At 57.9% G+C, this 26,317-nt stretch overlaps 1 protein-coding gene across 2 annotated transcripts in view; it reads right to left on the bottom strand.

The window, feature by feature from the left end:
- Window positions 1-1,428: 1,428 nt before the first annotated feature.
- The window catches only part of rnf157 (ring finger protein 157), a 72,048-nt gene continuing 47,159 nt past the window's right edge, over window positions 1,429-26,317 (bottom strand). The window contains exons 15-19 of one of the 2 annotated variants that reach the window (XM_059653568.1): window positions 24,235-24,413; window positions 16,549-16,614; window positions 9,115-9,172; window positions 7,370-7,474; window positions 1,429-3,387 (exon numbers count right to left, since the gene is read on the bottom strand). In XM_059653568.1, the coding sequence (XP_059509551.1) occupies window positions 3,278-3,387; window positions 7,370-7,474; window positions 9,115-9,172; window positions 16,549-16,614; window positions 24,235-24,413 (518 nt within the window). In that variant the 3' untranslated portion in view covers window positions 1,429-3,277. The remainder of the gene's footprint in view (window positions 3,388-7,369; window positions 7,475-9,114; window positions 9,173-16,548; window positions 16,615-24,234; window positions 24,414-26,317) is intronic. The other variant, XM_059653569.1, reaches the window with a different exon arrangement.

The raw sequence follows: 26,317 nt of genomic DNA, 5'->3' as shown, positions 1-26,317 counted from the left end.
CTGACCCCTGTGCCCAGGGTATTTACCCAGTCTGACCCCTGTGCCTGGGGTATTTACCCAGTCTGACCGCTGGGCCCGGGTATTTACCCAGTCTGACCCCTGTGCTTGGGGCATTTACCCAGTCTGACCCCTGGGCCCAGGGTATTTACCCAGTCTGAGCCCTGGGCCCAGGTATTTACCCAGACTGACCCCTGTGCCTGGGTATTTACCCAGTCTGAGCCCTGTGCCCGGGGTATTTACCCCGTCTGAGCCCTGTGCCAGGGGTATTTACCCAGTCTGACCCCCAGGTCCGGGGTATTTACCCAGTCTGAGCCCTGTGCCCGGGGTATTTACCCAGACTGACCCCTGTGCCCAGGGTATTTACCCAGTCTGAGCCCTGTGCCCGGGGTATTTACCCAGTCTGAGCCCTGTGCCCAGGGTATTTACCCAGTCTGAGCCCTGGGCCCAGGTATTTACCCAGTCTGACCCCTGTGCCCAGCGTATTTACCCAGTCTGACCCCTGTGCCCGGGGTATTTACCCAGTCTGACCCCTGGGCCCGGGTATTTACCCAGTCTGACCCCTGGGCCCGGGTATTTACCCAGACTGACCCCTGTGCCTGGGGTATTTGCCCAGTCTGACCCCTGTGCCCGGGGTATTTACCCAGACTGACCCCTGGGCCCGGGTATTTACCCAGTCTGACCCCTGTGCCCGGGGTATTTGCCCAGGCTGACCCCTGTGCCCGGGGTATTTACCCAGTCTGACCCCTGGGCCCGGGTATTTACCCAGTCTGAGCCCTGTGCCCGGGGTATTTACCCAGTCTGACCCCTGTGCCCGGGGTATTTGCCCAGTCTGACCCCTGTGCCCGGGGTATTTGCCCAGTCTGACCCCTGGGCCCGGGTATTTACCCAGACTGACCCCTGTGCCTGGGGTATTTGCCCAGGCTGACCCCTGTGCCCGGGGTATTTGCCCAATCTGACCCCTGTGCCCGGGGTATTTGCCCAGACTGACCCCTGTGCCTGGGGTATTTGCCCAGTCTGAGCCCTGTGCCCGGGGTATTTGCCCAGTCTGCCCCCTCTGCCCGGGGTATTTGCCCAGACTGACCCCTGTGCCCGGGGTATTTGCCCAGTCTGAGCCCTGTGCCCGGGGTATTTGCCCAGTCTGCCCCCTCTGCCCGGGGTATTTGCCAAGTCTGACCCCTGTGCCCGGGGTATTTGCCAAGTCTGACCCCTGTGCCCGGGGTATTTGCCAAGTCTGACCCCTGTGCCCGGGGTATTTGCCAAGTCTGAGCCCTCTGCCCGGGGTATTTGCCCAGTCTGACCCCTGTGCCCGGGGTATTTGCCCAGTCTGACCCCTGTGCCCGGGGTATTTGCTGAGGGGTGTGTGGAATGTTCCCAGCCGTTTGTCGTTGCAGCAGTTGAGCTCAGTGAGGAGGCTGAACACAAACAGTGTTAATTGCTTCTGGAATTTTAATTGTGATCGCTCTGTTTTGGGGATAACGGTGCTCCAGGCCTTCAGGATACTGGAATAATTCACATGGACTCTAAGGTATTTTCCTCAAAGGGAAGGGTCATGCACAGTTTCAAACTCTGTTACATATGTTGTACAGGGCTTCAGCTTCACCAAACAGACACAGAAAGTAACAGAGGCCTGGAGAGACACGCAGCGAGAACTGAGAGAGATGGGGAGGGAGAGGGAGTGGGGCAGTGACGGGGAGGGAGAGGGAGTGAGGCAGTGATGGGGAGGGAGAAGGAGTGAGGCAGTGACGGGGAGGGAGAGGGAGTGGGGCAGTGACGGGGAGGGAGAGGGAGTGAGGCAGTGACGGGGAGGGAGAGGGAGTGAGGCAGTGATGGGGAGGGAGAGGGAGTGAGGCAGTGACGGGGAGGGAGAGGGAGTGAGGCAGTGACGGGGAGGGAGAGGGAGTGAGGCAGTGATGGGGAGGGAGAGGGAGTGGGGCAGTGACGGGGAGGGAGAGGGAGTGGGGCAGTGATGGGGAGGGAGAGGGAGTGAGGCAGTGACGGGGAGGGAGAGGGAGTGAGGCAGTGATGAGGAGGGAGAGGGAGTGAGGCAGTGATGGGGAGGGAGAGGGAGTGAGGCAGTGACGGGGAGGGAGAGGGAGTGGGGCAGTGATGGGTAGAGTGAGTGAGGCAGTGACGGGGAGGGAGAGGGAGTGAGGCAGTGACGGGGAGGGAGAGGGAGTGGGGCAGTGACGGGGAGGGAGAGGGAGTGAGGCAGTGACGGGGAGGGAGAGGGAGTGAGGCAGTGATGAGGAGGGAGAGGGAGTGAGGCAGTGATGGGGAGGGAGAGGGAGTGAGGCAGTGACGGGGAGGGAGAGGGAGTGGGGCAGTGATGGGTAGAGTGAGTGAGGCAGTGATGGGGAGGGAGAGGGAGTGGGGCAGTGACGGGGAGGGAGAGGGAGTGAGGCAGTGACGGGGAGGGAGAGGGAGTGAGGCAGTGACGGGGAGGGAGAGGGAGTGAGGCAGTGACGGGGAGGGAGAGGGAGTGAGGCAGTGACGGGGAGGGAGAGGGAGTGAGGCAGTGACGGGGAGGGAGATGGAGTGAGGCAGTGATGGGGAGGGAGAGGGAGTGAGGCAGTGATGAGGAGGGAGAGGGAGTGGGGCAGTGATGGGGAGGGAGAGGGAGTGAGGCAGTGATGGGGAGGGAGAGGGAGTGAGGCAGTGATGGGGAGGGAGAGGGAGTGAGGCAGTGATGGGGAGGGAGAGGGAGTGGGGCAGTGATGGGTAGAGTGAGTGAGGCAGTGATGGGGAGGGAGAGGGAGTGAGGCAGTGACGGGGAGGGAGAGGGAGTGAGGCAGTGACGGGGAGGGAGAGGGAGTGAGGCAGTGAAGGGGAGGGAGAGGGAGTGAGGCAGTGACGGGGAGGGAGAGGGAGTGAGGCAGTGATGGGGAGGGAGAGGGAGTGAGGCAGTGACGGGGAGGGAGAGGGAGTGAGGCAGTGAAGGGGAGGGAGAGGGAGTGAGGCAGTGACGGGGAGGGAGAGGGAGTGAGGCAGTGATGGGGAGGGAGAGGGAGTGAGGCAGAGATGGGGAGGGAGAGGGAGTGAGGCAGTGATGGGGAGGAACAGGGAGTGAGGCAGTGACGGGGGGAGAAAGAGAGGGACAGTCTGGGCACGGGAGACTGGAGAGCTGAAGGAGAGGTAGGGGATAATATCTCTCTGTTATAACTACGCTACATTCGAGGTATTGCTCTGAAACAGCTACAAAGTGCTTTGGCCTCCAAACAGCTCAACTCTGGGAGGCGTCACACATGGGTTGGAGTCTCGTTCATTGTTGATCCTTCTTTCATACTATAAGAGGTCCATAGATGTGACTCGGGTCTGCACTTTCCTTCAGTTCAGTATTACCTGGGAGGGAGAGCGGGTGGTGGAGGGGGTCATTGGTCAGATCTGTAGCTGTGACAGAGAGAGAGAGGTAAGTGTTATGTGAGCCCCCTGGCCCGGAGATGCCCGACCCACACCCAGGCCTGTTCGTTCCTGCAACACTGATCCACAGTCACTGAGCTGAGTAAGGAGACAGACAATAAAAACAGCTAAATGTTTTCCAACATGCGCACGGTGTCCTTTCTGTTTCGGACATGAGGCAGTGTTCGGTGACAGCAGATATTACAACAATGCACTGGAGCACTGCTCCGGCACGGTGAGGGTCGGACACTGCTCCCGGCACGGTGAGGGTCGGACACTGCTCCCGGCACGGTGAGGGTCGGACACTGCTCCCGGCACGGTGAGGGTCGGACACTGCTCCGGCACGGTGAGGGTCGGACACTGCTCCCGGCACGGTGAGGGTCGGACACTGCTCCGGGCACGGTGAGGGTAGGACACTGCTCCCAGCACGGTGAGGGTCGGACACTGCTCCGGGCACGGTGAGGGTAGGACACTGCTCCCGGCACGGTGAGGGTAGGACACTGCTCCCGGCACGGTGAGGGTAGGACACTGCTCCCGGCACGGTGAGGGTCGGACACTGCTCCGGCACGGTGAGGGTCGGACACTGCTCCGGCACGGTGAGGGTCGGACACTGCTCCCGGCACGGTGAGGGTCGGACACTGCTCCGGGCACGGTGAGGGTAGGACACTGCTCCCGGCACGGTGAGGGTCGGACACTGCTCCGGGCACGGTGAGGGTCGGACACTGCTCCGGGCACGGTGAGGGTAGGACACTGCTCCCGGCACGGTGAGGGTCGGACACTGCTCTGGGCACGGTGAGGGTAGGACACTGCTCCCGGCACGGTGAGGGTAGGGCACTGCTCCCGGCACGGTGAGGGTAGGACACTGCTCCCGGCACGGTGAGGGTCGGACACTGCTCCCGGCACGGTGAGGGTCGGACACTGCTCCGGCACGGTGAGGGTCGGACACTGCTCCCGGCACGGTGAGGGTCGGACACTGCTCCGGGCACGGTGAGGGTAGGACACTGCTCCCGGCACGGTGAGGGTCGGACACTGCTCCGGGCACGGTGAGGGTCGGACACTGCTCCGGGCACGGTGAGGGTAGGACACTGCTCCCGGCACGGTGAGGGTAGGACACTGCTCCCGGCACGGTGAGGGTAGGACACTGGTCCCGGCACGGTGAGGGTCGGACACTGCTCCCGGCACGGTGAGGGTACGACACTGCTCCCGGCACGGAGAGGGTCGGACACTGCTCCGGGCACGGTGAGGGTAGGACACTGCTCCGGGCACGGTGAGGGTAGGACACTGCTCCCGGCACGGTGAGGGTAGGACACTGCTCCCGGCACGGTGAGGGTCGGACACTGCTCCGGGCACGGAGAGGGTAGGGCACTGCTCCCGGCACGGTGAGGGTAGGACACTGCTCCCGGCACGGTGAGGGTAGGACACTGCTCCCGGCACGGTGAGGGTAGGACACTGCTCCCGGCAAGGTGAGGGTAGGGCACTGCTCCCGGCACGGTGAGGGTAGGACACTGCTCCCGGCACGGTGAGGATAGGACACTGCTCCGGGCACGGTGAGGGTAGGACACTGCTCCCGGCACGGTGAGGGTAGGACACTGCTCCGGGCACGGTGAGGGTAGGACACTGCTCCCGGCACGGTGAGGGTAGGGCACTGCTCCCGGCACGGTGAGGGTAGGGCACTGCTCCCGGCACGGTGAGGGTCGGACACTGCTCCCGGCACGGTGAGGGTAGGGCACTGCTCCCGGCACGGTGAGGGTAGGACACTGCTCCCGGCACGGTGAGGGTAGGACACTGCTCCCGGCACGGTGAGGGTAGGGCACTGCTCCCGGCACGGTGAGGGTAGGGCACTGCTCCCGGCACGGTGAGGGTAGGGCACTGCTCCCGGCACGGTGAGGGTAGGGCACTGCTCCCGGCACGGTGAGGGTAGGGCACTGCTCCCGGCACGGTGAGGGTAGGGCACTGCTCCCGGCACGGTGAGGGTAGGGCACTGCTCCCGGCACGGTGAGGGTAGGGCACTGCTCCCGGCACGGTGAGGGTAGGACACTGCTCCCGGCACGGTGAGGGTAGGACACTGCTCCGGGCACGCTGAGGGTCGGCCACTGCTCCCGGCACGGTGAGGGTAGGACACTGCTCCCGGCACGGTGAGGGTAGGGCACTGCTCCCGGCACGGTGAGGGTAGGGCACTGCTCCCGGCACGGTGAGGGTAGGGCACTGCTCCCGGCACGGTGAGGGTAGGACACTGCTCCCGGCACGGTGAGGGTAGGACACTGCTCCCGGCACGGTGAGGGTTGGACACTGCTCCCGGCACGGTGAGGGTAGGACACTGCTCCCGGCACGGTGAGGGTAGGGCACCCCTTCCGGCACGGTGAGGGTCGGCCACTGCTCCCGGTATGGCGAGGGGGGGTCACTGCTCCGGGCACGGTGAGGGTAGGACACTGCTCCGGGCACGGTGCGGATAGGACACTGCTCCCGGCACGGTGCAGGTCGGACACTGCTCCCGGCACGGTGAGGGTAGGACACTGCTCCTGGCACGGTGAGGGTAGGACACTGCTCCCGGCACGGTGAGGGTCGGACACTGCTCCCGGCACGGTGAGGGTAGGACACTGCTCCCGGCACGGTGAGGGTAGGACACTGCTCCCGGCACGGTGCAGGTCGGACACTGCTCCCGGCACGGTGAGGGTCGGACACTGCTCCCAGCACGGTGAGGGTAGGACACTGCTCCCGGCACGGTGCAGGTCGGACACTGCTCCCGGCACGGTGAGGGTAGGGCACTGCTCCCGGCAGAGTGAGGGTAAGACGGTGCTTCCGGCACGGTGAGGGTTGGACACTGATCCCGGCACGGTGACGGTCGAACACTGATCCCGGCACGGTGAGGGTAGAACACTGACCCGGCACGGTGAGGGTAGAACACTGATCGCGGCACGGTGAGGGTCGGACTCTGCTCCTGGCACGGTGCGGGTACGACGGTGCTCCTGGCATGGTGAGGGTCAGACACTGCTCCTGGCACGTTGAGGGTCGGACACTGCTCCCGGCACGGTGAGGGTAAGACGGTGCTCCCGGCACGGTGAGGCTAGGACTCTGTTCCCAGCACGATGAGAGTAGGACACTCCTCCCGGCACTGAGGGTCGGACACTGTTCGCGGCACGGTGAGGGTCGGACTCTGCTCCTGGCACGGTGCGGGTACGACGGTGCTCCTGGCATGGTGAGGGTCAGACACTGCTCCTGGCACGTTGAGGGTAGGACACTGCCCCCAGCACAGTCAGGGTGAAGCCTGCCCTCGGAGAACAGCTCTCTCTTTTGCCATGACCTGCCCCATTCCCCTTGATTCGGATGCCATCTGTCCCAGGTTGTTCTTTGAGCATTGTATTTCCATCGCTGACCTTTTCACTGCTGGTTATAATTGTGGTGAGTATCACCTTCTTGGTTTTTAGTTCAGTGCCAAACTGCCCATAATCCCAGTGTAGTCCTCGTCTAGTCTCTCCCGGTGTCTCCGTTAGAGTCCCATTCCGGTCTCCCCTTTCCTAACTGTGCATTCGGAAAAAACCTCTCTGTCATCTCCAGCCTGTAAGCAGTGACCAGTTACCGCAGCTTCCTGTGATGGTAATTACCGTCATTAAATACCAACTACTTTTCACCTGATTGACAGATAACTGCCATTTCCAATAAACACCCCTTTTTCGAAGCGATTGATCCGTCTCAGGATATTTCAGTCTCAGTTTTTATCTCTAATCAACCTTTTCTGAGGTGTTAGTACATATCTCTGGAGCAGACAGGGCTTGAGCCTGACGTCCTGAGCCAGATGCAGGAATGCTACCACTTAATAATTTGACTTCATTCCCAAGGAAGGAAAATATTTTTAAAAAGAGAGATGGAAGCAGTGAGTCTCACACACTAACAGACTGGGCTCGAGTGAATAAAGCACCTGGTGTTGACTTGAAGTTTTTATGAGTGTGAATGGCATTTGCAGAGTCTCACTCACCAGGAACTGCATCCTCCAGGCGGGGGTCATTATCCAAACGCACTGGACTACGCTCCTCATTGTTATTGTCACAGACTAGAGCTGTTACAGCTGCTAACCACCATCCTGTAACCGGAGCAGAAATTACAGAAGGTGATGAAGAGTTTCTCACAACCACCAACCAATTGTACAATCATATATACACGAGGGATCCTTTGGCCCGTCGAGTCTGGGCCACCAAAAGCACATTAAATCTACCCCAGTCCCGCGTTCCTGCACGAGACCATAATCTTGAATTTTACGACACTTCAAGAGCTTATCCAAGTACTTTTAAAAAGCTGTAAGGTACCCTCAACTCCTCTCACACATAGAGTATTCCAGACCTCCACCACCCTTCCTCAAATCCCCTTCAAATCTCTGCCTTTCACTTCAAAATGGTGCCCCCTTGTTACTGATCCTTCCACTAAGGTGGGGGGGACAGCTGCTTTCTGTCCATGTCCCTCACAGTCCTCACTGTCAGGTCCCCCTCAGCCTTCCCTGCTCCAAAGAAAATAACCTGAGCTTTTCCAGCCTCTCCTCATCACTGAAATGCTCCACCCCAGGCCACATCCTGGTGAATCTCCCCTGTAACCCCTCCAGTACAATCACATCGTTCCTCTGGGGCAGTGACCAGAACTGAGCACAGTGCTCCAGCTGTGGCCTCACCAATGTCCTGGACTGCTCCAAGATCATCTTCCTGCTTTTATAATATTGTGAACACAGTGAGCAGTTTTGGGCCCCATAATTGAGGAAGGATGGTTCAGAGGATGTTCACAAGTATGATCCCAGGAATGAAGGGCTTGTCGTATGAGGAATGGTTGAAGACTCTGGGTCTGCACTCGATGGAGTTGAGAAGGATGAGGGGGAATCTAATTGAAACTTACAAAATACTGAGGGGTCTGGATAGAGTGGACTTGGGGAAGATGTTTCCACAAGCAGGAGAGACTAGGACCTGAGGGAACAGCCTCAGAGTGAAGGGATGACCCTTTAGAACAGAGATGAGGAGGAATTTCTTCATCCAGAGGGTGGGGAACCTGTGGGACTCCATGATGCAGAGGGCTGTGGAGGCCAGGCTATCGAGTGTATCTCAGACAGAGATAAACAGGTCCTTGATGAGTAAGGGGGATCAAGGCGGGTACGGGGAGAAGGCAGGAGAGTGAGGTTGAGAAACATATCAGCCATGATTGGATTGGAGGAGACATGACGGGCCAAACGGCCGAATTCTGCTCCTGTATCTAATGGTGTTATGAGCTATGCTACAACTGATAGTAGGCAAGCATCCTAATGGGTGGGGGTTGGATGGGCTGGAGTTTGAGGGGGAGGGTTGAGGGGCAGAAGGTGAGGAGTTTGAAGTTGAGGGGGTGGATGGGTAGCAGATGGAGTTGGTATTGAGGGATGGGGTTAAGGGGAGAGGTTCATGAGGATGGGGATGAGGTGGTGAGGGGGAGGGGGCAAGTGTTCGGAGGGGGGGTGCTGGGATACAGTGAGGGTGTGGGGTTGGATGAGGAAGTGAAGGGGGTGAGGGTGAGGCTGTGAGGGAATTGTGGTGAACTGGGTGAGGAGGAGATTGTGGGATAGTGGGAGGGTGGGGGAGGGGATGAAGTGGGAGGGTGGGGGAGGGGATGAAGTGGTAGGGCTGGGTGTGGGGAAGAATGGGGAGGGGTGAGTGTGGAGATGAAGGGGTAGGGGTTGGGAAGGGGATGAAGGGGAAAGTGAGGGGTATTTACCATCAGTTTCCAGCTCTCCGTCTGTTGATGCAGACACCTCCTCAGTGACTGCATTACCCTGTAAACACAGACAGGCAGGTGAGGGTACTGGGCAGTCCCTGCCCCCACCCAACAGTAACCCCCACCCCACCCGACCCCCTCACCAACACCCGACCCTCACCCCCAAACCAACATCACACCCCCACCCCCACCCGACCCTCTCCAACACCCGACCCTCACCCCCAACCCAACATCACACCCCCACCCCCACCCGACCCTCTCCAACACCCGACCCTCACCCCCAACCCAACATCACACCGCCACCCCCACCCGACCCTCTCCAACACCCGACCCTCACCCCCAACCCAACATTACACCCCAATCCCACCCAGCCCCTCACCAACACCCAACCCTCACCCCCAACACCACCCAGCCCCTCACCAACACCCGACCCTCACCCCCAAACCAACATCATACCCCCAACACCCAACTCTCACTACCAACCCAACATGCCCCCCAAACCCCACCCAGCCTCTCACCCCCAACCCAACACTAACCACCAATCCCAACCTCACCCAGCCCCTGACCAACACCCAACCCTCACCCCCAACCCCACCCAGTACCTCACCAACAGCCGACCCTCACCCCCAACCCAACATCACACCCCAACCACCGGCCTCACCCAGACCCTCACCAACATAGGCACCTCACCCCCAACCCAACATCACAACCCAACTCCCAACCCTCACCCCCAACCCAACATCACATTCCCACCCCCAACTCCAACCAGACACTCACCAACACCCAACCCTCGCCCCCAACCCAACATCAACCCCACCCCCACCCAGACCCTCACGAACACCCAACCCTCACCCCCAACCCAACATCATCCCCCACCCCCACCCAGCCCCTCACCAACACCCGACCCTCACCCCCAACCCAACATCACCCCCCAACCAACTCCACCCAGCCCCCCATCAACACCCGACCCTCACCCCCAACCCAACACTAACCCCCACCCCCACCCAGCCCCTCATCAACACCCGACCCTCACCCCCAACCCAACACTAACCCCTACCCCCAACCCCACCCAGCCTCTCACCAACACCCGACCCTCACCCCCAACCCCACCCAGCCCCTCACAAACACCCGACTCTCAACCCCAACCCAACATCATACCCCCCAAACACCGACTCCACCCAGCCCTTCATCAACACCCAACCCACACCCCCAACCCAACACTAACCCCTACCCCCAACCCCACCCAGCCCCTCACCAACACCCGACCCTCAACCCCAACCCAACACTAACCCCTACCCCCAACCCCACCCAGCCTCTCACCAACACCCGATCCTCACCCCCAAACCAACATCATACCCCCAACACCCAACTCTCAACCCCAACCCAACACTAACCCCTACCCCCACCCCCATACAGCCCCTCACAAACACCCGACCCTCACAGCCAACGCAACATGACGCCCAACCCCACCCAGCCCCTCACCAACACCTGACCCTCAACCCCAACCCAACACTAACCCCCACCCCCACACAGCCCCTCACAAACACTCAACCCTCGCCCCCCACCCAACATCACCCCACAACCCCCAACCCTCACCCCCAACCCAACATCATACCCCCAACACCCAACGCTCACCACCAACCCAACATAACCCCCCAACCCCTCCCAGCCCCTCACCAACACCCAACCCTCACCCCCAACCCAACACTAACCCCTACCCCCAACCTCACCCAGCCTCTCACCAACACCCGACCTCACCCCCAACACCACCCAGCCCCTCACCAACACCCGAACCTCACCCCCAAACCAACATCATACCCCCAACACCCAACTCTCACTACCAACCCAACATGCCCCCCAAACCCCACCCAGCCTCTCACCCCCAACCCAACACTAACCACCAATCCCAACCTCACCCAGCCCCTGACCAACACCCAACCCTCACCCCCAACCCCACCCAGTACCTCACCAACAGCCGACCCTCACCCCCAACCCAACATCACACCCCAACCACCGGCCTCACCCAGACCCTCACCAACATAGGCACCTCACCCCCAACCCAACATCACAACCCAACTCCCAACCCTCACCCCCAACCCAACATCACATTCCCACCCCCAACTCCAACCAGACACTCACCAACACCCAACCCTCGCCCCCAACCCAACATCAACCCCACCCCCACCCAGACCCTCACGAACACCCAACCCTCACCCCCAACCCAACATCATCCCCCACCCCCACCCAGCCCCTCACCAACACCCGACCCTCACCCCCAACCCAACATCACCCCCCAACCAACTCCACCCAGCCCCCCATCAACACCCGACCCTCACCCCCAACCCAACACTAACCCCCACCCCCACCCAGCCCCTCATCAACACCCGACCCTCACCCCCAACCCAACACTAACCCCTACCCCCAACCCCACCCAGCCTCTCACCAACACCCGACCCTCACCCCCAACCCCACCCAGCCCCTCACAAACACCCGACTCTCAACCCCAACCCAACATCATACCCCCCAAACACCGACTCCACCCAGCCCTTCATCAACACCCAACCCACACCCCCAACCCAACACTAACCCCTACCCCCAACCCCACCCAGCCCCTCACCAACACCCGACCCTCAACCCCAACCCAACACTAACCCCTACCCCCAACCCCACCCAGCCTCTCACCAACACCCGATCCTCACCCCCAAACCAACATCATACCCCCAACACCCAACTCTCAACCCCAACCCAACACTAACCCCTACCCCCACCCCCATACAGCCCCTCACAAACACCCGACCCTCACAGCCAACGCAACATGACGCCCAACCCCACCCAGCCCCTCACCAACACCTGACCCTCAACCCCAACCCAACACTAACCCCCACCCCCACACAGCCCCTCACAAACACTCAACCCTCGCCCCCCACCCAACATCACCCCACAACCCCCAACCCTCACCCCCAACCCAACATCATACCCCCAACACCCAACGCTCACCACCAACCCAACATAACCCCCCAACCCCTCCCAGCCCCTCACCAACACCCAACCCTCACCCCCAACCCAACACTAACCCCTACCCCCAACCTCACCCAGCCTCTCACCAACACCCGACCTCACCCCCAACACCACCCAGCCCCTCACCAACACCCGAACCTCACCCCCAAACCAACATCATACCCCCAACACCCAACTCTCACCACCAACCCAACATGCCCCCCAAACCCCACCCAGCCCCTCACCAACACCCAACCCTCACCCCCAACCCAACAATAACCACCAATCCCAACCTCACCCAGCCCCTGACCAACACCCGAGCCTCACCCCCAACCCCACCCAGCCCCTCACCAACACCCGACTCTCAACCCCAACCCAACATCAACCCCAACCACCGACTCCACCCAGCCCTTCATCACACCCAACCCACACCCCCAACCCAACACTAACCCCTACCCCCAACCCCACCCAGCCCCTCACCAATACCCGACCCTCACCCCCAACACCACCCAGCCCCTCACCAACACCCGATCCTCACCCACAAACCAACATCACACCCCCACCCCCACCCGACCCTCTCCAACACCCGACCCTCACCCCCAACCCAACATCACACCCCCACTCCCACCCGACCCTCTCCAACACCCGACCCTCACCCCCAACCCAACATTACACCCCAATCCCACCCAGCCCACCAACACCCGACCCTCACCCCCAACACCACCCAGCCCCTCACCAACACCCGACCCTCACCCCCAAACCAACATCATACCCCCAACACCCAACTCTCACTACCAACCCAACATGCCCCCCAAACCCCACCCAGCCTCTCACCCCCAACCCAACACTAACCACCAATCCCAACCTCACCCAGCCCCTGACCAACACCCAACCCTCACCCCCAACCCCACCCAGTACCTCACCAACAGCCGACCCTCACCCCCAACCCAACATCACACCCCAACCACCGGCCTCACCCAGACCCTCACCAACATAGGCACCTCACCCCCAACCCAACATCACAACCCAACTCCCAACCCTCACCCCCAACCCAACATCACATTCCCACCCCCAACTCCAACCAGACACTCACCAACACCCAACCCTCGCCCCCAACCCAACATCAACCCCACCCCCACCCAGACCCTCACGAACACCCAACCCTCACCCCCAACCCAACATCATCCCCCACCCCCACCCAGCCCCTCACCAACACCCGACCCTCACCCCCAACCCAACATCACCCCCCAACCAACTCCACCCAGCCCCCCATCAACACCCGACCCTCACCCCCAACCCAACACTAACCCCCACCCCCACCCAGCCCCTCATCAACACCCGACCCTCACCCCCAACCCAACACTAACCCCTACCCCCAACCCCACCCAGCCTCTCACCAACACCCGACCCTCACCCCCAACCCCACCCAGCCCCTCACAAACACCCGACTCTCAACCCCAACCCAACATCATACCCCCCAAACACCGACTCCACCCAGCCCTTCATCAACACCCAACCCACACCCCCAACCCAACACTAACCCCTACCCCCAACCCCACCCAGCCCCTCACCAACACCCGACCCTCAACCCCAACCCAACACTAACCCCTACCCCCAACCCCACCCAGCCTCTCACCAACACCCGATCCTCACCCCCAAACCAACATCATACCCCCAACACCCAACTCTCAACCCCAACCCAACACTAACCCCTACCCCCACCCCCATACAGCCCCTCACAAACACCCGACCCTCACAGCCAACGCAACATGACGCCCAACCCCACCCAGCCCCTCACCAACACCTGACCCTCAACCCCAACCCAACACTAACCCCCACCCCCACACAGCCCCTCACAAACACTCAACCCTCGCCCCCCACCCAACATCACCCCACAACCCCCAACCCTCACCCCCAACCCAACATCATACCCCCAACACCCAACGCTCACCACCAACCCAACATAACCCCCCAACCCCTCCCAGCCCCTCACCAACACCCAACCCTCACCCCCAACCCAACACTAACCCCTACCCCCAACCTCACCCAGCCTCTCACCAACACCCGACCTCACCCCCAACACCACCCAGCCCCTCACCAACACCCGAACCTCACCCCCAAACCAACATCATACCCCCAACACCCAACTCTCACCACCAACCCAACATGCCCCCCAAACCCCACCCAGCCCCTCACCAACACCCAACCCTCACCCCCAACCCAACAATAACCACCAATCCCAACCTCACCCAGCCCCTGACCAACACCCGAGCCTCACCCCCAACCCCACCCAGCCCCTCACCAACACCCGACTCTCAACCCCAACCCAACATCAACCCCAACCACCGACTCCACCCAGCCCTTCATCACACCCAACCCACACCCCCAACCCAACACTAACCCCTACCCCCAACCCCACCCAGCCCCTCACCAATACCCGACCCTCACCCCCAACACCACCCAGCCCCTCACCAACACCCGATCCTCACCCCCAAACCAACGTCATACCCCCAACACCCAACTCTCACCCCCAACCCAACACTAACCCCGACCCCCACCCCCATACAGCCCCTCACAAACACCCGACCCTCACCGCCAAAGCAACATGACCCCCAACCCCACCCAGCCCCTCACCAACACCCGACCCTCAACCCCAACCCAACACTAACCCCCACCCCCACACAGCCCCTCACAAACACTCAACCCTCGCCCCCAACCCAACATCACCCCCCAACCCTCACCCCCAACCCAACACTAACCACCAATCCCAACCTCACCCAGCCCCTCACCAACACCCGACCCTCACCCCCAACCCAACATCACACCCCAACCACCGGCCCCACCCAGACCCTCACCAACACAGGCCCCTCACCCCCAACCCAACATCACAATCCAACTCCCAACCCTCACCCCCAACCCAACATCACACTCCCACCCCCAACCCCACCCAGCCCCTCACCAACAGCCAACCCTCACCCCCAATCCAACATCATCCCCCACCCCCACCCAGCCCCTCACCAACACCCGACCCTCACCTCTAACCCAACATCACACCCCAACCCCCAACCCTCACCCCCAACACAACATCACTCCCCAACCCCACCCAGCCCCTCACCAACACACAACTCTCACCCCCAACCCAACATCACACCCAACTCCACCCAGACCCTCACAAACTCCTGACCACCCACCCCCTTCAGCCCCTCACCAACACCCGACCCTCACCCCAATCCAACATCACACCCAACCCCCAACCCCACCCAGACCCTCACCAACTCCTGACCACTCACCCCCAACCCAACATTACACCCCCAACTCCCAACCACACCCATCCCCTCACCCAGACCCTCACCAACACCCGACCCTCACCCCCAACCCAACATCACCCCCCACCTCCACCCAGCCCCTCACCAATACCCAACCCTAATCCCCAACCAAACAATAGATAATAGACTATAGGTGCTGGGATAAGCCATTTGGCCCTTCGAGCCAGCACCACCATTCATTCTGATCACTCCCCACCCTGACCCAGCCCCTCACCAACACCCGACTCCCCCATTCCCTCACCCCCAACCCAAAATCACTGACCCACCCCCACCCAGCCCCTCACCAACACCCGACACTCACCCCCAACCCAGTATCAACACCTCACCCCCACCCAGCCCCTCACCTACACCCAACCCCCCAACCGCTCACCCCCAACCCAATATCACCCACCCACTCCATGCAGTCCCTCACCAACATCCCAAACTCTATCCCTCCATGCCCAAACTAACCTCACGCCCCCACTCTCCAGTCCCTCACGAACACCCCGGCCCCAACCCCCGATCCCACCCTCTCATCCCAACCCAACAGCCCCACCCCCTCACCCACCACAGGCAGACATCCCCACCAAAACCTCCACACCCTCGCCCCAGTCCTGATGAAGGGTCTGGGCCCAAAATGTTGACTCTTCTGCTCCTCTGATGCTGCCTGACCTGCTGTGTTCCTCTAGCTCCACACTGTGTTTACACCAGAAAGGTGCTGGGACTTCAAGGGTTAAATTCTGGGCAGAGATAAAACAGTCTGGGATTGTAACGCCTAGGATTTAGGAGGGCAAGAGGTAATTTCATTGAAACTTTCCACATTTTAAGGGGAAAAGAACTGGGGGATAATTAGACTTTTTTTTTGCTTGGGGAGTCTAGAATGAGGAAGGACAGTTTAAAAATGAAATTCTCTTCTGCAAATAGTAATTAATTCTGAATCAACATTCATTCAGTGAAGCAAAGATAAGGAAAATGGGGCAAAGACAGAGATTTGTGGCTAGATCACGAATTAGTCATGAAAGGAGGAGTTGGCTACAAGGGGCTGAATGGCCTCCTTTTGGTGATTTTCTGTGATTCCAACACTTGCGAAACTTGTCCTCCAGCCCAGTTCCAAACGCCCCACTCTCCTTACCTCAACATCCTGATCTTGATGGTGAGGAATGTCATGCTGAGGGTCTGCGGCTTCACCTGTTGGGGTCTGTAATGTGAGTAATGTAAGTGTCAATGGAGACTGGAAGCCCCTCCCCATGCCTGAACCAAACCCCTGGAGGACTGATAACACCCCTGTATCCCCCACAAACACAGACTATACTCTATAACAGCAATGCAGCCCAGGTTCACCTTCAGGGGCAGCCTCAGGACAGCCAGGCTGCGCTACCCACACCCGACTCCTGGCTCATAAACAGGTCACCCACATGCTGAGCTCACCTGGGTTTGGGCAAACACCTCCAGAGAGCTCAAACTCTGACTACAGACCCTTGGAGTCAATCTGATCTGTGTAAGGCTGGGGAATCAGTCTGCACCATACAGCAAACGGTATTTAATCGTTATTGCCGTCTAGGACTCTCTCTACCCAAGACGGCTCAAGGATCAGGAAGCTGTGACAAACACAAGCAGCTTCGAGCTGTTCCCACCTCAGGGTCTGCAAAGTCTGAGCGAGTTCACACAATCAGCAAAAACGTACACAGTTTATAAAGCCTGTCCACCATCTCCAAGGCACAGGTCAGGAGTGTGATGGAACACTCCCCACTTGCCTGGATGGGTACAGCCCCAACAACACTCAAGAAGCTCAACACCGTCCAGGACAAAGCAGCTGCTTCACTGGGACCACATCCACAAACATCTCACTCTCTCCACCTTTGACGCTCAGTCGCAGCAGTGTGTACTATCTACAAGATGCTCTGCAGAAACTCACCAAAGATCCTCAGACAGCACCTTCCAAACCCATGGCCACTTCCATCTAGAAGGACAAGGGCAGCAGATACACGGGAACACCATCCCCTGCAAGTTCCCATCCGAGCCACTCGCCATCCGGGCTTGGGAATATATCACCGTTGCCTCACTGTCACTGGGTCGGAATCCTGGAATTCCCTCCCTAAGGGCACTGTGGGTCTCCCTACAGCAAGAGGACTGCAGCGGTTCAAGAAGGCAGCTCACCACCACCTTCTCAAGGGGCAACTAGGGACGAGAAGATCCCATCTACAAATTGACAACAACCTGATCTGTGCAGTGATTTCCACGAGGTATCTCCGAGGATCCGACATTTCTAGCGGCAGATTTCTTTGCCTGATTTCGCGAAGGACTCTCTGGCAATGATAGGTCCCTCCCTCAGAGGGTCAATCAATAGATATGGAGCATAGGAACCTCCAACAGAGCAAAGACCCGTCAACGCTGTCCCGTCTCATCGATACCCACTATCTCCCACACACCCACCCAAACACAGTCCCACACTGACACACACCCACCCAAACACAGTCCCACACTGACACACACCCACCCAAACACAGTGCCACTATCTCCCACACACCCACCCAAACACAGTCCCACACTGACACACACCCACCCAAACACACTCCCACACTGACACACACCCACCCAAAAACAGTGCCACTATCTCCCACACACCCACCCAAACACAGTCCCACACTGACACACACCCACCCAAACACACTCCCACACTGACACACACCCACCCAAAAACAGTGCCACTATCTCCCACACACCCACCCAAACACAGTCCCACACTGACACACACCCACCCAAACACACTCCCACACTGACACACACCCACCCAAACACAGTCCCACACTGACACACACCCACCGAAACACACTCCCACACTGACACACACCCACCCAAACACACTCTCACACTCACACCCACCCAAACACACTCCCACACTGACACACACCCACCCAAACACACTCCCACTCTTACACACACCCACCCAAACACACACCCACACTGACACACACCCACCCAAACACACTCCCACTATCTCCCACACACCCACCCAAACAGACTCCCACACTGACACACACCCACCCAAACACAGTCCCACACAGACACACACCCTCCCAAACACACTCCCACACTGACACACACCCTCCCAAACACAGTCCCACTATCTCCCACACACCCACCCAAACACAGTCCCACACTGACACACACCCACCCAAACACACTCCCACTCTTACACACACCCACCCAAACACAGTCCCACACTGACACACACCCTCGCAAACACAGTCCCACTATCTCCCACACACCCACCCAAACACAGTCCCACACTGACACACACCCACCCAAACACAGTCCCTCTATCTCCCACACACCCACCCAAACACAGTCCCACACTGACACTAACCCACCCAAACACACTCCCACACTGCCACACACCCACCCAAACACACTCCCACTCTTACACACGCCCACCCAAACACAGTCCCACACTGACACACACCCACCCAAACACACTCCCACTCTTACACACACCCACCCAAACTCACTCCCAAACTGACAAACACCCACCCAAACACACACCCACGCTGACACACACCCACCCAAACACACTCCCACACTGACACACACCCACCCAAACACACACCCACACTGACACACACCCACCCAAACACAGTCCCACACTGACACACCCACCCAAACACACAGCCACACTGACACACACCCACCCAAACACACTCCCACACTGACACACAACCACCCAAACACACTCCCACTCATACACCCACCCACCCAAACACACTCCCACACTGACACACACCCACCCAAACACACTCCCACACTGACACACACCCACCCAAACACAGTCCCACACTGACACACACCCACCCAAACACACTCCCACACTGACACACACCCACCCAAACACACTCCCACTCTTACACACACCCACCCAAACACAGTCCCACACTGACAAACACCCACACAAACACACTCCCACTCTTACACACACCCACCCAAACACAGTCCCACTATCTCCCACACACCCACCCAATCACAGTCCCACACTGACACACACCCACCCAAACACAGTCCCACACTGACACACACCCACCCAAACACACTCCCACACTGACACACACCCACCCAAACACACTCCCACACTTACACACACCCACCCAAACACACTCCCACTCTTACACACACCCACCCAAACACAGTCCCACACTGACACACACCCAAACACACTCCCACTCTTACACACACCCACCCAAAGACAGTCCCATTATCTCCCACACCCACCCAAACACAGTCCCACACTGACACACACCCACCCAAACAGAGTCCCACACTGACACACACCCACCCAAACACACTCCCACACTGACACACACCCACCCAAACATACTTCCACACTGACACACACCCACCCAAACACACTCCCACTATCTCCCACACACCCACCCAAACACAGTCCCACACTGACACACACCGACCCAAAGACAGTCCCACTATCTCCCACACACCCACCCAAACACACTCTCACACTGACACACACCCACCCAAACACACTCCCACACTGACACACACCCACCCAAACACACTCCCACTATCTGCCACACACCCACCCAAACACACTCCCACACTGACACACACCCACCCAAACACAGTCCCACACTGACACACACCCACCCAAACACACTCCCACACTGACGCACACCCTCCCAAACACACTCCCACACTGACACACACCCTCCCAAACACAGTCCCACTATCTCCCACACACCCACCCAAACACACACCCACCCAAACACACTCCCACTCTTACTCACACCCACCCAAACACACACCCACACTGACACACACCCAACCAAAGACAGTGCCACTCTTACACACGCCCACCCAAACACAGTCCCACACTGACACACACCCACCCAAACACACTCCCACTCTTACACACACCCACCCAAACACACACCCACACTGACACACACCCACCCAAAGACAGTGCCACACTGACACACTCCCACCCAAACACACTACCACTCTTACACACACCCACCCAAACACAGTCCCACACTGACACACACCCACCCAAACACACACCCACACTGACACACACCCTCCCAAAGACAGTCCCACACTGACAAACACTCACCCACACTCCCACTCTTACACACACCCACCCAAACACACACCCACCCAAAGACAGTGCCACACTGACACACACCGACTCAAACACACTCCCACACTGACACACACCCACCCAAACACAGTCCCACACTGACACACACCCACCCAAACACAGTCCCACACTGACACACACCGACCCAAAGACAGTCCCACACTGACACACACCGACACAAACACACTCCCACACTGACACACACCCACCCAAACACACTCCCACATGGACAAACACCCACCCAAACACACTTCCACACTGACACACACCCGCCCAAACACTCCCACACTGACACACACCCACCCAAACACACTCCCACACTGACACACACCCACCCAAACACACACCCACTCTTACACACACCCACCCAAACACACACCCACACTGACACACACCCACCCAAACACACTCCCACACTGACACACACCCACCAAAACACAGTCCCACACTGACACACAGCCACCCAAAGACAGTCCCACACTGACACACACCCACCCAAACACAGTCCCACACTGACACACACCCACCCAAACACACTCCCACACTGACACACACCCACCCAAACACACACCCACACTGACACACACCCAACCAAACACACTCCCACTCTTACACACACCCACTCAAACACAGTCCCACACTGACACACACCCACCCAAACACAGTCCCACATGGACACACACCCACCCAAACACACTCCCACTCTTACACACACCCACCCAAACACAGTCCCACACTGACACACACCCACCCAAACACACTCCCACTATCTCCCACACACCCACCCAAACACAGTCCCACACTGACACACACCTACCCAAACACACACCCACACTGACACACACCCACCCAAACATACTCCCACTCTTACACACACCCACCCAAACACACACCCACACTGACACACACCCACCCAAACACACTCCCACTCTTACACACACCCACCCAAACACAGTCCCACACTGACACATACCTACCCAAACACACACCCACACTGACACACACCCACCCAAACACACTCCCACCTGGACACACACCCACCCAAACACATTCCCACTCTTACACACACCCACCCAAACACAGTCCCACACTGACACACACCCACCCAAACACACTCCCACTCTTACACACACCCACCCAAACACACACCCACACTGACACACACCCACCCAAACACACTCCCACTCTTACACAGACCCACCCAAACACACACCCACACTGACACCCACCCACCCAAACACACTCCCACTCTTACACACACCCACCCAAACACAGTCCCACACTGACACACACCCACCCAAACACACTCCCACACTGACACACACCCACCCAAACACACACCCACTCTTACACACACCCACCCAAACACACACCCACACTGACACACACCCACCCAAACACACTCCCACTCTTACACACACCCACCCAAACACACACCCACACTGACAAACACCCACCCAAACACACTCCCACTCTTACACACATCCACCCAAACACACTCCCACACTGACACACACCCACCCAAACACACACCCACTCTTACACACACCCACCCAAACACACACCCACACTGACACACACCCACCCAAACACACTCCCACTCTTACACACACCCACCCAAACACAGTCCCACACTGACACACACCCACCCAAACACACACCCACACTGACACACACCCACCCAAAGACAGTGCCACACTGACACACACCCACCCAAACACACTCCCACTCTTACACACACCCACCCAAACACACACCCACACTGACACCCACCCACCCAAACACACTCCCACTCTTACACACACCCACCCAAACACAGTCCCACACTGACACACACCCACCCAAACACACTCCCACACTGACACACACCCACCCAAACACACACCCACTCTTACACACACCCACCCAAACACACACCCACACTGACACACACCCACCCAAACACACTCCCACTCTTACACACACCCACCCAAACACACACCCACACTGACAAACACCCACCCAAACACACTCCCACTCTTACACACATCCACCCAAACACACTCCCACACTGACACACACCCACCCAAACACACACCCACTCTTACACACACCCACCCAAACACACACCCACACTGACACACACCCACCCAAACACACACCCACCCAAACACAGTCCCACACTGACACACACCCACCCAAACACACACCCACACTGACACACACCCACCCAAAGACAGTGCCACACTGACACACACCCACCCAAACACACTCCCACTCTTACACACACCCACCCAAACTCACTCCCACACTGACAAACACCCACCCAAACACACACCCACGCTGACACACACCCACCCAAACACACTCCCACTATCTCCCACACACCCACCCACAGTCCCACACTGACACACACCCACCCAAACACAGTCCCACTATCTCCCACACACCCACCCAAACACAGTCCCACACTGACACACACCCACCCAAACACACTCCCACACTGACACACACCCACCCAAACACACTCCCACTCTTACACACGCCCACCCAAACACAGTCCCACACTGACACACACCCACCCAAACACACTCCCACACTGACACACACCCACCCAAACACACACCCACACTGACACACACCCACCCAAACACAGTCCCACACTGACACACCCCCACCCAAACACAGTCCCACACTGACACACACCCACCCAAACACACACCCACACTGACACACACCCACCCAAACACAGTCCCACACTGACACACCCCCACCCAAACACAGTCCCACACTGACACACACCCACCCACACTCCCACATTGACACACATCCACCAAAACACAGTCCCACACCCACCCAAACCTACACCCACACTGACACACATGCACCCAAACACAGTCCCACACTGACACACACGCACCCAAACACACTCCCACACTGACACACACCCACCCAAACACAGTCCCACACTGACACACACCCACCCAAACACACTCCCACACTGACACACACCCTCCCAAACACACTCCCACACTGACACACACCCTGCCAAACACAGTTCCGCACTGACACACACCCTCCCAAACACACACCCTTCCAAACACAGTCTTGCACTGACACACCCTCACAGGCACAGTGTTGCGATCTCCCACACTAATACCTGGCAGAAACAGCAGTGGAATGACAGTCCACTGCAAACGGTGTCACTGACATACTGACCCAGAGGCCGAGTGAACGTCCTGGGTGACAAGGGTTCAATTGCCACAGTGAACATTTCGAACATAAATTCAGTGAATGAAATCGGGCTCAGACTCACTGCTGTTATTGTTTATTATTAAAGTGCGTTGGGGATTTTAAGGAAGCAAAGCGCTGTCATAGCTGGACTGGCCGACATGTGACTCCAGACCTACAGCAATGCGCGTGACCCCAAAATGGCCTGAGAGAGTCACTAGTTTGAGGGCAATTATGGAGAGGGTGTGGAAGGCTCTGCCTGGTAATTTGCTGCAGGCACATTCAAGTGAAGCATTCAAGAGGAGACCGAGTGGCTATGCAGATACAATTAAAGGTTGGAGATTGGCCCGAGGTAATATTGGCTTATTTGAAGAGCCAGCAGAAGCAGGATGGGCTGAATGGGCTGTTTCTGCACTGTAGAGATTGTGTTCAATGCTGACCTTTTCAGAGACCCACACTCACCTTGAGCTCCTCGTTTTCCTCCTGTGTGGCTGGCAGTGGCAGACGCTCATCAGAAACACAGTCCAAGAGGTCATCGGGGCCTGTGGCCTGGTAGGAGCCAGACATTGAGGAGATGGTGTCTGTGCTGAGCTGAGAGGATGCCATTGACATCACTGACTGTACCAGACTGCTGCTGGCATCTGAGAGACGGACACAGAGAGACACAGAGCAAGCGAGAGAGAACATGGACAGAGAGAGAGAGAGACAGTGGACAGTGAGATGGAGAGAAAGAGAAAGAGACAAAAGAGACAGGCAGGGACAGAGCAGGATCAGAGCCCTCAGAGCTGAGTAAACATTTCAGGAACATACCCATCATTGCAGGCCATTTGAAGGTGGGAACAGGGACACTGTAGGGAGGTACTCTGTGTACACTGGGGCGGGGGGCACAGTCACTGTGTACAGCAAGAGCCTGGGAGCAAATCATTGGGACTGAGATATTGGGAATGAGATACTGGGAGTGGGATATTGGGAGTGGGATATGGGGGTGGGATATTGGGAACGGAATAATGGGAATGGATAATTGGGGGCGGGATATTGGGGGCAGGATATTGGGAATGGGATAGTAGGAGTGGGATATTGGGAGTGGGATATTGGGAATGGATAATTGGGGGCAGGATATTGAGGGCAGGATATTGGGGATGGGATATTAGGAATGGGATATTGGGGGTAGGATATTGGGAATGGGATATTGGGAACGGAATATTGGGAATGGATAATTGGGGGCAGGATATTGGGGGCGGGATGCTGGGAGTGGGATATTGGGAATGGGATCTCCGGAATCAGATATCAGGGGTGGGATATCGGGAATGGATATTGGGAGTCGTATATTGGGTGTGGGATATTGAGGGTAGGATATTGGGAATGGCATATTGGGGGTGGGATATTGGAAATGAGATATTTGGGGTGGGATGCTGGGCGTGGTATATTGGGAATGGGATATTGGGAGTGGGATATTTGGGGTGGGATACTGGGAGTGGGATATTGGGAATGGGACACTGGGAGTGGGAATTGGGGGGTGGGTCTTTAGGAGTGGGATATTGGAGGTGGGATATTGGGAGTGGGATATTGGGAGCGGGATATACGGAATCGGATATCAGGGGTAGGATATCAGGAACGGGATATTAGGAATGGAATACTGGGAATGGGATACTGGGAGTGGGATAATGGGAATGCCATATTGGGAATGGGACATTGGGAGTGGGATATTGGGAGTGGGATACTGGGGAGCGGGTCTTTGGGAGTGGAATATTGGTAACAGAATATTGGGAATGGGATATTTGGAACTGGATATTGGGAGTTTGATATTGGAGGTGGGATATTGGGGGTGCGATATTTGGAATGGGATATTGTGAGTGGGATATTGGGAGTGGAATATTTGGAACTGGATATTGGGAGTTTGATATTGGAGGTGGGATATTGGGGGTGTGATATTTGGAATGGGATATTGTGAGTGGGATATTGGGAGTGGGATATTGAGGTTGGGTCTTTGGGAGTGGGATATTGGGAGTCGGATACTGGGGGTGCGATATTGGGAGTGGGATAATGGGGGTGCAAAATTGGGAATTGGACATTGGGCGTGGGATATTGGGAGTGGGATATTGGGAATGGAATATTTGGAATGGGACATTGGGGGTGCGATATTGGGAGTGGGATATTGGGGAGCGGGTCTTTGGGAGTGGAATATTGGGAACGGGATATTGGGAATGGAATATTGGGAACTGGATATTGGGAGCGGGATACTGGGGTGGGACATTGGGAGTGGGATATTGGGAGCAGGATATTGGGAATGGGATAATTGAATGTGATATTGGGAGTGGGATATTGGGAGCGGGATATTGGGAGTGGGATATTGGGAGTGAATCATTGGAAACATCTAGTTCTGTTGCTCAGAGTCTGTCAATGTGAGTACAAGCTGTCGTCTGAGACACAGGACAGACTTCCACATGGGATTTAGGGGAGGTGGGGGTGTGTCTCTGAAATGGTCACCGCTTTAAGTTCATTCTGTATTCATGTGTGAACGGGACAAACATGAGTGGCAGGGACT

The sequence above is a fragment of the Stegostoma tigrinum genome, chromosome 22, assembly GCF_030684315.1.
Source record: "Stegostoma tigrinum isolate sSteTig4 chromosome 22, sSteTig4.hap1, whole genome shotgun sequence".
Classification (NCBI taxonomy): Eukaryota; Metazoa; Chordata; class Chondrichthyes; order Orectolobiformes; family Stegostomatidae; genus Stegostoma; species Stegostoma tigrinum.
Note: the sequence above shows the minus strand (reverse complement) of the source record. Positions and strands in the feature narration are given on the sequence as shown.